General features: G+C 41.2%; 1 protein-coding gene across 1 annotated transcript in view; it reads right to left on the bottom strand.

Moving 5' to 3' along the window:
* Positions 1-7,221: 7,221 nt before the first annotated feature.
* The window catches only part of gtpbp2a (GTP binding protein 2a), a 28,186-nt gene continuing 20,639 nt past the window's right edge, over positions 7,222-14,768 (bottom strand). The window contains exons 10-12 of the mRNA XM_084093426.1: positions 12,806-12,977; positions 10,681-10,845; positions 7,222-9,082 (exon numbers count right to left, since the gene is read on the bottom strand). Coding sequence (XP_083949552.1) covers positions 8,915-9,082; positions 10,681-10,845; positions 12,806-12,977 — 505 coding nt within the window. The 3' untranslated portion in view covers positions 7,222-8,914. The remainder of the gene's footprint in view (positions 9,083-10,680; positions 10,846-12,805; positions 12,978-14,768) is intronic.

Here is a 14,768-nt window from a genome sequence, read left to right as displayed (position 1 = left end):
TATTTTGTTCAAAAGCCATTTCTTTCCACTAAACATTGGGACACTAAGTCATGATTGCATATTAAAACAGCTGCGATTTATTAAAGGGGTCATAACATGAACAAAACGGTTTTTTTTTATTTTTGGTTTTTTTACATGTATGAAAGCTCCTTTCCACTAAATAAGAGAAGAAAAATCATGCTTTGCAATTCGTAATTGACATACTAATTCATTATTACAATTCAAAATTATGACGTGCTATGTGCTAATTATTACATTGAAAAGTCTAAGGGTCCAGAGGAGAATCCGAGATGAAAAAGACAGAAATGCTGCTGTCAAGTCTTCGTCGTTGGTTAGTATCCTGGGTGTGCTCTTTGATACCAATCTTTCATTTGAAAGCCACATTTCTTGCATCTATAAAACTGCATTCTTCCATCTTAAAAATACAAAATATGCTTTCAATGAAAAATGCGGAACAGTTAATTCTTGCGTTCATGACCTCAAGGCTAGATTATTGTAATGCTCTTATGGGTGGTTGCCCTGCACGCATAATAAACAAACTACAGTTGGTCCAAAACACAGCAGATTGAGTTCTTACTAGAACCAGGAAGTATGACCAAATTAGCCCTGTTCTGTCAACACTGCATTGGCTCCCTATTAAACATTGTGTACATTTTAAAATATTGGTGATTACTTACAAAGCACTAAATGGTTTAGCTCCGCAGTACTTGAGTGAGCTCTTAATGCATTATAGTCCTTCACGTCTATTGTGATCTCAAAATTCTGGCCAGTTGATGATAAAAACTCTGGAAATGTCTTCTTAACATTGTCCGGGAAGCAGACGCACTCTGTCAGTTTAAATCTAGACTAAAACTTGAAATAGTCTCCACCCTCTGGCTGGGTACCTCAGAGAGCTCCCATACAGTGGGGAGAACAAGTATTTGATACACTGCCGATTTTGCAGGTTTTTCTACTTACAAAGCATGTAGAGGTCTGTAATTTTTATCATAGGTACACTTCAACTGTGAGAGACGGAATCTAAAGCAAAAATCCAGAAAATCACATTGTATGATTTTTAAATAATTAATTTGCAATTTATTGCATGACATAAGTATTTGATCACCTACCAACCAGTAAGAATTCTGGCTCTCACAGACCTGTTAGTTTTTCTTTAAGAAGCCCTCCTGTTCTCCACTCATTACCAGTATTAACTGCACCTGTTTGAACTCGTTACCTGATTAAAGACCTGTCCACACACTCAATCAAACAGACTCCAACCTCTCCACAATGGCCAAGACCAGAGAGCTGTGTAAGGACATCAGGGATAAAACTGTAGACCTGCACAAGGCTGGGATGGGCTACAGGACAATAGACAAGCAGCTTGGTGAGAAGGCAACAACTGTTGGCGCAATTATTAGAAAATGGAAGAAGTTCAAGATGATGGTCAATCTCCATCGGTCTGGGGCACCATGCAAGATCTCACCTCGTGGGGCATCAATGATCATGAGGAAGGTGAGGAATCAGCCCAGAACTACACGGCAGGACCTGGTCAATGACCTGAAGAGAGCTGGGACCACAGTCTCAAAGAAAACCATTAGTAACACACTATGCCGTCATGGATTAAAATCCTGCAGCGCACGCAAGGTCCCTCTGCTCAAGCCAGTGCATGTCCAGTCCCATCTGAAGTTTGCCAATGACCATCTGGATGATCCAGAGGAGGAATGGGAGTAGGTCATGTGGTCTGATGAGACAAAAATAGAGCTTTTTGGTCTAAACTCCACTCGCCGTGTTTGGAGGAAGAAGAAGGATGAGTACAACCCCAAGAACATCATCCCAGCCGTGAAGCATGGAGGTGGAAACATCATTCTTTGGGGATGCTTTTCTGCAAAGGGGACAGGACGACTGCACTGTATTGAGGGGAGGATGAATGGGGCCATGTATCGCGAGATCTTGGCCAACAACCTCCTTCCTTCAGTAAGAGCATTGAAGATGGGTCGTAGCTGGGTCTTCTAGCATGACAACGACCTGGAGTGGCCTAGCCAGTCTCCAGACCTGAACCCAATAGAAAATCTTTGGAGGGAGCTGAAAGTCCGTATTGCCCAGCGACAGCCCCGAAACCTGAAGGATCTGGAGAAGGTCTGTATGGAGGAGTGGGCCAGAAAATCTGCAGTGGGTGCAAACCTGGTCAAGAACTACAGGAAACGTATGATCTCTGTAATTGCAAACAAAGGTTTCTGTACCAAATATTAAGTTCTGCTTTTCTTATGTATCAAATACTTATGTCATGCAATAAAATGCAAATTACTTAAAAATCATACAATGTGATTTTCTGGGTTTTTGTTTTAGATTCCGTCACTCACAGTTGAAGAGTACCTATGATAAAAATTACAGACTTCTACATGCTTTGTAAGTGGGAAAACCTGCAAAATCGGCAGTGTATCAAATACTTGTTCTCCCCACTGTATGTATTCCGCCTAGGTGGTTCATATGTGTATTCCTAAGTCCTCCCTATGGGTAGGCATCATACTTGCATTTTCCTCATGGAATTTGCCACCCGATGTACTTTGGTAACTCTTGCGTTTAGCCTAGCCCTTTGCTCGTGCTGGCCTCAGGACAGGGAGCTGTGGCTAGCGCAGGGCACTGGAAGAAAGCCAATGTGCCGTTTTGGACAGGACCCCATTCGTCAGACGTTCTGACGCAACGTTAGAACGTGACTGATTGAAAGGGAACTTCTTGGTTACGTATGCAACCCTCGTTCCCTGAAGGAGGGAACGGAGACGTTACGTCCCCTTGCCACAACTGCTGTCACGGGACACACCTCTCAGCTCCTCAGCGAAGAACTTAATGCGAGTATGCACACGCTGCTTCTTATATACCCAAACTGCGGGGCGGAGCTCGCAATGCAAATTCCACAGACCAAAGTACTTTGCGTACCATTGGCACGTTTTTTTAAACAGTGCTTTTCAGGTACAGAAATAATCAAATATAAAATCTATTCTTCATTGTATAAATTAAATATATAAAGTTACAAAAGTTATGTAGTCGAGTAGCGAGTGATTTTTTTTTTTTTTTGTGTGTCTTTTGTTTGATTAACATTAAAACACAGCAGTGCAGCAGGAATATTAGGCTGCTGTCACTTTAAAAGCTGCATGGATCCAATATACTGATACACAATTTACATCTCTACTGTTGACCCCTTAACCCACCCTTAAAACCTACCCATACCACCAAACATGTCCTAACCATAGACTGAATCCAAAATTGCCCACGTACCCTCAAATAGGGCACTATTCTAGTGCCAGTGGCGGAGCCAGGATTTTTTCATAGGGGTGGCCAGGCAAGGGCCAGCAACCAGTTTGGGGTGGCACAGAAATCTTAATTATTTTTTGATAAAAAATAATTTGAATATAATGTATTGGACTGTTTTAGTGCCTACACAACTGAATAAAGTTAATTTGTACTTAATTGTAATTGAGTTAGTAGTGAATTAGGAATAATGGAATACTGAGTGAATTTTATATATTTTTTTATTATTACCCACCACCTCATATTAAAATTAATTAAATAGTAATAAAAGGGCACACACTATAGCTAAAGTTCAACTTGCTTGTTCTACATTGTTGCATCTTCATGGATGAGATAGCATGCAGATAATACAGTAGTCCAAAGATTATTCAACCTTCAATGCGTTTATCAATGAACTCTTCAACCAATTCCGAGTTTGTCAAAAAAGTTTAACTTTCTATATTAGTTGTCAAAATAAATAATTGCAACAGTTCTATCATACCTAAATTAAAAAGGAAAACAAAAGTTCTCTTTTGAATCCCCATGTGCAAGAATGTGAACAAGGCGGAAGTCAACAGCACATAATGTAAAATTAACAAATTACAAATTTTAACAAATTAACACAAAATTAATGCATATCTTCTAGTACAAATGCACAGTGCTCACATTTATTTGGACATTAAAATATTACATATCAGTTTGTGCCTTATATTGTGATCTCACATTGCAGAATAATTTAATCCAGACACATGTGACGCATAGTATAACAAATACATGCATGCAGTTTTGACAGCTTTAATCGCCTTTTTGATTCTTACATGAGTTAATTAACGGCAACTATGGCTACAGCACACCGCATTTACCGCAAGCGCAGTGCAACAGCTGTCAGCCGTATGACAGAAAAGTTAGTTTTACTGACATTTGGCCTGATAACATCTCATTTTACCGAAGATAGCCAACTGAATAAGGACAACGCCGTTTTCTCAGCATCTGACAGAAGTGTCACAAGCTTTCACACACACCTTCTAAAATAAAAGTAGCATGAGAAAAAAAGAGAACTACGTTTGTTGTTGACTGCACTCTATTCGACTTACTCAAAACGTTCTTGCAACCAACCAGTTGAGAAAGATTGACTCTATATTTACTATGTGTGTGAGAAAAGTCTCACGTTTTTTGTGATCTTAAAGAGACGGTTCAGCGTTTTAAAAAACACAATTTTTGTCAATAAAAAAATAGACAGAAACAGCAGTTGTGAGAGGGGTGGCCAAGCTTAGACCAAGGGTGGCCACGGCCACCCCTGGCCACCCCCTAGCTCCGCCAGTGTCTAGTGCCCTAATCCCTCAAATAGGGCACTATAGTGGTGTCCGAAACCACAGTGTACGTTATTTAGTGCACTCACTTTATCCCACAATGCACCGCAATAACGAATGTACAGCTGATGTACGCTCAATGGCTGTCCGAATTCGCTCACTTGTTCTCATTCACTCCTTCAAATGTACAGTATTAGTGGACTAACGTGGGGAAGAGTGATTGAAGGTTTAGGGGGCGATTTATTTCGGATTCGGCCAAAGACTGTAAAAATAAAAAATTGGACGACGCAATGACGCGGTGAAATAAAAAATTGGACGACGCGGGGGGAAGGCCCCGCCCACACTCTTGCAGAATCCGTTAATACAGTTTACTGCAGAACAACTCATTATGTCTGTGTGAAATGATATCTCGGGAACCGCACTCCAGTGGTTCAAGTCTTACCTATCAGGTAGGTCCTTTAGGGTGTCGTGGAGGGTTGAGGTGTCTAAGACCCAACATCTAGCTACTGGAGTGCCTCAGGGCTCAGTGCTTGGACCACTTCTCTTCTCCATCTACATGTTATCACTAGGATCTGTGATTCAGAAACATGGCTTTTCCTATCACTGCTACGCTAATGACATACAACTCTACCTCTCATTCCAGCCTGACGATCCGACGGTAGCTGATCGTATCTCAGCCTGACAGACAGACATTTCTGGCTGGATGAAGGACCACCACCTTCAACTAAACCAGGGTTCCTCAAACTTGGTCCTGGAGGGCCACTGTCCTGCACAGTTTAGCTCCAACTCTGATCAAACACACCTAGCTGTGAGTTTCTAGTGATCCTGAAGACATTGATTACCTTGCTCAGGTGTGTTTGATCAGTGTTGGAGCTAAACTCTGCAGGACAGCGGCCCTCCAGGACCGAGTTTGAGGAACTCTGAACTAAACCTTACGAAGACTGAGCTACTGGTCCCGGCCAACCCAACACTCCATCACAACTTCTCCATTCAGCTAGGTTCGTCATCCATAACTCCATCAAGGTCAGCCAGGAACCTTGGAGTTGTGATTGATGATCAATCAAACTTCACAGATCACATTGCTAGAACTGCCCGGTCATGTAGATTTGCCTTGTACAACATTAGGAGGATCAGGCCCTTCCTATCAGAGCTACACAACTCCTTGTCCAAGCGCTTGTTCTATCCAGACTGGACTATTGTAATGCTCTCCTGGCTGGTCTTCCAGCTTGCTCTGTCAAACCTCTGCAACTGATCCAGAACGCTGCAGCTAGAGTGGTCTTTAACAAGCCGAAGAGAGCACGTCACTCCTCTCCTCACAAACCTGCACTGGTTGTCAGTTGCTGCTCGCATCGAATTCAAGTCACTGACGTTTGCCTACAGAACAACCACTGCTCTGCTCCCTTTTACCTAAACTCATAACTTCAGACGTGCCATCCAGAAACTTGCGCTCTGCAAATGAACGTCGTCTTGTGGAACATCATCTCAAAGAGGCACAAAATCTCTTTCTCTGACCTTTACCTTGACTGTCCCCTGCTGGAGGAATGATCTAACTCAACCAGAGCGGCTGAGTCCATAACCTCATGGCTGAAGACGCATCTTTTTCAGCAGCACTTGATCCAGTAATACTAACACGTTCTCTTCTTTTCTATTTATTAAAAAAGAAAAAAAGAAGGGTCATAGCACTTGCATATTGTTGTCCTATTGGTAGTTTCACTGCTTCTATTGTTCTCATTTGTAAGTCGCTTTGGATAAAAGTGTCTGCTAAATGATTAAATGTAAATGTAAAAATGTATAAATTAAAGTTAAAGCTCCAATCTCCTCCTCCTTAAGATCCAGAAAAAAGTCTGTTGGCACCTCAGTGAGTGAGTGACTACTACACTCAGAGAAGCTGTCAATCATGATGTCACACCCCCGTTTTTATCAAATATAATCAACTAAAACTTATTTAAAGAACGAACACTTGATTTAACATCAGCGTGATTAAAAACGACCTAAAATGACAAAAAACATCTTTGGAAAAAATTATTTGAAGTGATATTTGATTGATTGGTTTGTCTCACGTCCCATTACATGGAGAGGGCGGGGTTTAAGAGCTATACTGCATCCAGCCACCGGGGGCGATCGAGAAGAGGGCGGGGCTTAAGAGCTATACTGCATCCAGCCACCGGGGGCGATCGAGAAGAGGGCGGGGATTAAGAGCTATACTGCATCCAGCCACCGGGGGCGATCGAGAAGAGGGCGGGGCTTAAGAGCTATACTGCATCCAGCCACCGGGGGCGATCGAGAAGAGGGCGGGGATTAAGAGCTATACTGCATCCAGCCACCCGGGGCAATCGAAAAGAGGGCGGGGCTTAAGAGCTATACTGCATCCAGCCACCGGGGGCGATCGAGAAGAGGGCGGGGTTTAAGAGCTATACTGCATCCAGCCACCAGGGGCGATCGAGAAGGCAGACATTTTGAGGAATATGGGTAACCAGACAGTTGATGGACCCCACTGATGAATATAGTACAGAATATATATATATATTGTAAATCATGAACCGTCCCATTCAAGTTTATCCATTTACATTTAAGCAAGACCATCTACATTGAGAGTTGATAGAAAACAAGCATTTTGCATCACATCTCAATAAATCATTGTCAATCATAAACTTTAATACACTTTTATTTATGTACATCACAATATACAAACAAATCTGTACATAAATCCTCCAATTCACCAAAAAGTAAGGCTAAAATATTTTAAAATACCTAAAAAAAAAAAACCTTCAGTGACATTCGGTGTAAAAATGAGACGTCACTCAAAAAAACAAATGCATATTAGAAAGGAAATTATTACAAATCTATGAAACTAAAACATCCAGATTTTGTCCCCCTGACATTCTTTATAAATGTCCAATTCTTTTTGGTTCAAATTTTTTTCTTCTAAAACTGCACAGAGAGAGAACAGTGCTGGAGTAAACCTGAAAGTGGAGGTTAATGATGAGACGCTCTTCAGTACTGGAGCTCTTGGAGACGAACACGCATGCAATGGTTACAGGACAGATTTTAGGCAAGAACATTTATCTAACAAACTTTATCCTCCCCTTCCAACATTTAAAAACATGTAAATCAGAAGCATTAGCACCAAACCAAGTGTTCATGTGGGAAACACCGAGGGAGAAAGAACAGATAAACGAGTCATTTGCATAATTCGACAGTGATGTGTGTGTCTGAACGGAAGGAGGAGTGTAGTTCTCCAGTTTTCCTGAGCTACTCAAGGCAGGAACGAGCCGTTCTGTCTCTTCAAGACTGTGAGAACGGAGGGACACTTGGTGGTAAAGCAGCAGATTTATATCTAAAGGCTGTGCTGTTCACGACTGATGATGCCACTTCAGTACAAAAAACCTCGTTACACAACGATAAAATAAATTAAAAGATATCAGAGATAGTTTCTGGCATTTGGTGATGATTTCAAACTCTAGCTGCCACGAGAAGAAACCACTCTCCATTGACATCGGTTATAAAAATGTCCACTTAAAACAAAAGAATAATCTTTGGCAGCCACATTTAAATACACAATCTCTGTGCTTTGGTTACTGAATGATGTCATAAACTGTGACTGTGTGTGTGTGTGTGTGTTATTCAGTGCTGTCTGAACACTGAAAAGAAAGATATAAGCTGTTTGATATGCAGACACACTGCAAACACAAATCCTCAGCGTGTCTTTTCTGTTTTCCAGCACAAATATACAAACATTCTTATAGGAATAATTCACTTAAAAAATGAAATTTCTGTCATCATTTACTCCCCCTCAAGTTGTTTCAAACCTGTATGAGTTTGTATCTTCTGCTGGACACAAAGGAAGATATTTTGAACAATGTGGGAAACCAAACTGTTGTTGGACCCCATTGACTTCCATAGTAGGAAAGAAAATACTATTGAAGTGTTTCGTTACAGACTTCTTCTTCAATATCTTCTTGTGTTCAGCAGAAGAAACTCATACAGGTTTGAAACAACCTGAGGCTGAGTAAATGATAGAATTAAAATTATTGAGTGAACTATTCCTTTAAATCAAGATAGATTTACTGGAGAAGCAAAATGACTGAAGATATTTTTGTTTTGTGAAAATTAAAATGAAGTTTGTACTTAAAAAAAACTACTCTGGCAGATTTTGTTGTTTTTTTAAGCACTAAATTTGTGTCAGAAAACAGGACTTCACATCATTTAGCTTCTCCGGTGAATGTATGTTGATTTAGGAATATTTCCTGTAAAGCTAGACAGAAACAGTGAGAGATGCAGTGTTTGTGAGTGTAAAGGCATCTGTGTGTGTGGATGAGGCGGGTCTGCTGAGCACACACTCAGGGCTGCTGCTGCTGGTACTGGCACGCGGGCTGTAGTTTGGTCACCTGACCGATGCCTTTGGTCACTCCCTCTCGGAAGAGCAGCTTGGCGCCCAGCTTCAGATACTCCGGGTGTTTGATGAACCTGAACCCGACCACAGCTTTCTCTCCGGTGCGCAGCTCGTCCTGAAGCACAAGATCACAGCAGAACATCAGAGTCTCAGAGAACCTGATCTCTGCTTTCATCTGGGGGAGAGCGATACCAACAAAACCTTATAATCCCGATACTAGTCTCGAGTAAAATGAGGTTATAATAGTGCGTAAAGCTGTGTTTGTGCATCAGTAACCTGAGAAAACACTTCAACACACAGCGTAATGAACTACATCAACACACAACAGCAAACTGTAATTCAGAAACACTTCTACTCACGACATCTACATATTGATCATCAGAAACACCAGACGCTCTTGATCTGAGCGAGTGCTGAGCGCTCACACACACACACACACACACACACACACACACACACACACACACACACATGCTGAGCTCTTTCTGTTGACGGTGTTTCCAGCTGATAAACACACACACACACACACACACGCAGAGCTCTTTCTGTTGACAGTGTTTCAGCTGATAAACACACACACACACACACACACTCACTCACACACACACACACACACACGCTGAGCTCTTTCTGTTGACAGTGTTTCAGCTGATAAACACACACACACACACTCAGCTCTGACCGATGTGCAGGTTTGGTCAAGCGTGTCTGCATGATTGTTGTCTCTAACAGAGGGTTTGTCAGCAGGGAGAGTTTTCCCGCCATTTTTCACATTAACAACGCAGCCGTTTACACTGTATACTGGATAAGAACACTGTATTGTAACTCTAATTGTATTCAAACTTTTAAAGGTCCCGTTCTTCGTGATCCCATGTTTCAAACTTTAGTTAGTGTGTAATGTTGCTGTTAGAGCATAAATAATATCTGTAAAATTATAAAGTTCAATGCCAAGCGAGATATTTTATTTAACAGAAGTCGCCTACATCGAACGGCCCGTTTGGACTACCTCAACTCTACCGAAATTCGTTTATGTACTTTCGCACTTCTTATAACTTACTGTGTTTACTCAGCTCTTACAGTGATTTTCTGAAGTAAAACTGACGCTTCATCTTTTGTGTGATGTACAATAAACTTGATTAAACTCATCAGTATATGTTTGATCATCATTCAGACAGCAGACTTGTAGGCTATTAATAAATAATGGATACATACAAGCAGATGACAAATACGTTATAATAACCATAATTAAACTACTAAACTATACCTGTTTCATCTCTATACAGCACTCTGACTCTGTAGGCATTATTGTCCGACTCGAAATGAACACCGTTACTGAGAGTTTCTGATATTATCATCATTCCGTGAGATGAAATTGTCCTGAGAGACTGAGCGCGAGCTCATGAAGCTCCGCCCCCTGGGTCGTCCAGCAGCAGCTTATTTGCATTTAAAGGGCACACACTAAAACAGCGCGTTTTTCTGAGCCCCAAAAAATGACAATTTAAACATGCTGTAAAAAATGATCTGTTGGGTATTTTGAGCTGAAACTTCACATACACACTCTGGGGACATCAGAGACTTATTTTACACCTTGTGAAAAGGGGCATAATACGGGACCTTTAAATGTCATTTTGGTGATCGACCACAGCGGGACTACAGCGGGACTTTAACCGTTTATCTAACTATCTGTCAGACAGACGGATAAAAACTACTCACCTTTCCTTGCAGAGCCTCGACTGTGGCCGTCTGTCTGACGTTGCCCACGTGGACAGTCACCTGGAAGCCCTTGTGGAAAGTTTTGGCATGGAAGAGTAAAACGATCTCGGCCTCAAAGCGCCAGCAGATATCGGGGTTCATCTCGGGACTAACCATCACCATTCCCTGCCGGAGAACAAACAACTTACACCGGCTCCAACACTGAACGCTTCAGCGGGAACACTTACACAATCATCCTATGTTAAACCTAGATCAAATCAAGATTTATCTAATAATTCTGTTGCAACAAACTTCAAAATTAGTTTTAATTTCTCTTCTCTGATGATGTGGGCGGGGCTATAACCTGTCACTCACACGAGATCCTCTAATAGCAAACCACAACCATCCAATCAACTCCCCACGGACACAATCAAGCCCCGCCCACATTTGTTTTGGTTTCAAAAGTATGCAGATTTTGAAAATGTGCACTTACATTTAATTCATGAGTTTGATCCTAGTTTTAATGTACATTTAAGATGGAATGACTTTAATCCTGCTACTGCATTACTTTAAATCTCAATTATGGATTAACTTCAAACGTGCAGGTGAAGAGGTTTAAACAATAATAATACAAATATATCACCTACAGTTAAAATGTTGCTGACTGAAACAAAAACAGAAACTAGGAGTGGCTTCAGGTCTCAGAAAAGTGTTTATTACAAATAAACTTAAAAGCGCTTGATCATCCCTTTATTCTTACGATCTCTTTGAGTGGTGTTTTATAAAGACAGCTGGCGTTTTACACGTTTATTTCCCTGATCTGCAAGAGCTGCTTGTGCCAGAGAGAGAAACTCTGGTAGTCAATCGAAAATGGAACTTTATGATGTTTAATTATAATGATGAATTCTTAGATAAAGGTTTAATTGCAGATTAGAATTTTAATCTCTGATTTGTTAATTAGGGTTTAAATTTACAATCAGGGATTACATTTGTTAATTGAATCCCTGATTGTGTTAATGATAAATAAAGTGGTGCAACACAGCTTGAGTTAAATTGACAGACTGGGAAGAGACGAGCTGCAACAATGGAGAATATGTTTTTTGTTTTTTTTTAAGATTCAAGCATGAAAACCTGTTCTAGAAGAGCCCAAAAACAACATCAAGACTTTGTAAAAGAGCAGAATATGGCCTCTTTAAAGAATTAGTTCACTTCAGAATTAAAGTTTCCTGATGATTTACTCTCCCCCTCGTCATTCAAGATGTTCATGTCTGTCTTTCTTCAGTGGAAAAGAAATGAAGGTTTTTGAGGAAAACATTCCAGGATGTTCCTCCATATAGTGTCTTCAATGGGGTCCAACGGGTCGAAGGTTCAAATGTGAGTTTCAGTGCAGCTTCAAAGTCTCGACACGATCCAGCCGAGGAATAAGAGTCTCATCTAGACAAACCATTGGTCATTTTATAAGAAAATAAACATTTATGTACTTTTAACCACAAATGCTGGTCTTGCACTAGCTGAGATGCGACACACATTATGCAATCAGGTTGAAAGGTCACGTGTGTTCCGGTTTAGAAATGTAGAGTAGGGCGAAAAACTCATTCATCTCATTTTCTCCTTTAACTTCAAAATTGTCCGAAATCATTGTTTTACATTTATTTTATTTTTTTGGGTAAATGCCGTTTGACTTAGTCTTTGCATGTTGGCTTTGTAAACACTAGATCAGTTCTTCCGCCTACGTCACGCTTGACCTTTCAACCTGATTACGTAATGTGTGTCGCATCTCAGCTAGTGCAAGACCAGCATTTGTGGTTAAAAGTACATAAATGTTTATTTTCTTATAAAATGACTAATGGTTTGTCTAGATGAGACTCTTATTCCTCGGCTGGATCGTGTCGAGACTTTGAAGCTGCACTGAAACTCACATTTGGACCTTCGACCCGTTGGACCCCATTGAAGACACTATATGGAGAAACATCCTGGAATGATTTCCACAAAAAAATCTTGGATGACGTGGGGGAGAGTAAATCATCAGGACATTTTAATTCTGAAGTGAACTAATCCTTTAATAGTTACTGGTGCAGTCCACCCCTAGTGTAACAGCTCAGATTCAGATTCAGTATCTTCTGCATCCACCAATAGAAATGCTCACCTTTCGTAACAACGAGCGGTCGAAATCTCCGAGTGCGAGAGTAGCGGCCTGTCCCGCTCTGAGGACCCGACACCCGGAGCGATTCCTCTGGATACTGAGGACCGCCAGCTCCCGAAACTCCCCGTCATCCGTGGGTCCGACCACCAGCTGCTCCCCCTCGCGGCAGATCCCACTGCACACACACACACACACACACACACAAACACACACACACACACAGGCATTAGCAGTGTTGGCGGTAACTCGTTACAAGAACTTGAGTTACGTAATCAGATTATGTTTTCAGTAACTACTAACGCATTACTTTGTTTTCCCATTTATTGACTGACAGCTCTCCTGTCCCCATGTTGAGACAAATCAAGTGCAGAGGCGTTGTGTTTAAACAATGTTATTGTAGTTCTAGACTAAATGTAAGCATTTACTCATCTCACTGCAGAATCAGAATACTATACAAAGAATATATATTTTTATGCATTTAATCTCACTTTACTGACCAAAGTACTTGCTTCTGACCTTCGATGATTCAGTTAAACCATTAGCAAAAATTACTATAGATTTTTTTGTTTTTATTGGTAAAGTGTTAAACTTTCTTCTCCTGCATCTATTCTTCTGTTATCCAGAATAACACCAGCTGAAAGGTATGTTTGAGCCTCTACTGTACACTACTGTACTCTACCTCTACTGTACTCTACCCCTACTCTACTGTACTTTACTGTACTATACCCCTACCGTACTCTACCTCTACTGTACACTACTGTACTCTAGCTCTACTGTACATTGCTGTACTCTACTGTACACTACCTCTACTGTACATTACTGTACTCTACCTCTACTGTGCCTCTACTGTACTCTACCACTACTGTACTTTACTGTATTCCACCTCTACTATGCACTACTGTACTCTACCTCTACTGTACACTACTGTACTCTACCTCTACTGTGCACTACTGTACTCTACCTCTACTGTACACCACTGTACTCTATCTCTACCTCTACTGTACTCTATCTTGACTGTACTCTACCTCTACTGTACACTGTACTCTCCCTCTACTGTACACCGCTGCACTATACCTCTACTGTACTCCACCTCTACTGTGCACTACTGTGCTCTCCCTCTACTGTACTCTATCTCTACTGTACACTACTGTACTCTATCTCTACCTCTACTGTACACTACTGTACTCTATCTCTACTGTACTCTACTGTACTCTATCTCTACACTACTGTACTCTATCTCTACTGTACTCTACTGCACACTCCCTCTACTGTACACTATACTCTACCTCTGCTGTACCTCTACCGTGCACTACTGTACTCTACCTCTACTGAACACTACTGTACTCTATCTCTACTGTACACTACTGTACTCTATCTCTACTGTACTCTACTGTACTCTATCTCTACCTCTACACTACTGTACTCTATCTCTACTGTACTCGACTGCACACTCCCTCTACTGTACACTATACTCTACCTCTGCTGTACCTCTACCGTGCACTACTGTACTCTACCTCTACTGTACACTACTGTACTCCATCTCTACCTCTACTGTACACTACTGTACTCTCCCTCTACTGTACACTATCTCTACATCTACTGTACACTACTGTACTCTATCTCTACTGTACTCTACCTCTACTGCACACTCCCTCTACTGTACGCTATACTCTACCTCTACTGTACCTCTACTGTACTCTACCTCTACTGTACACTACTGTACTCTACCTCTACGGTACTCTACTGTACTCTACCTCTACTGTACACTACTTTACTCTACCTCTACGGTACTCTACTGTACTCTACCTCTACTGTACTCTACCTCTACTGTACAGTACTGTACACATGTGAATTTGCATTTCCTTCAGCCTTATTATTTCCCTTTCGGTGTAAAAGGGTCTTTACATTTGCCCAAAAATATAACTTTTTTGTTATAAAAAAACAAGCCCAGCCCAGGTGAAAAAAA

Source organism: Abramis brama (assembly GCF_963993115.1).
Source record: "Abramis brama genome assembly, chromosome: 19".
NCBI classification, from domain to species: domain Eukaryota; kingdom Metazoa; phylum Chordata; class Actinopteri; order Cypriniformes; family Leuciscidae; genus Abramis; species Abramis brama.
This window is presented reverse-complemented; position numbering and strand designations above follow the sequence as displayed.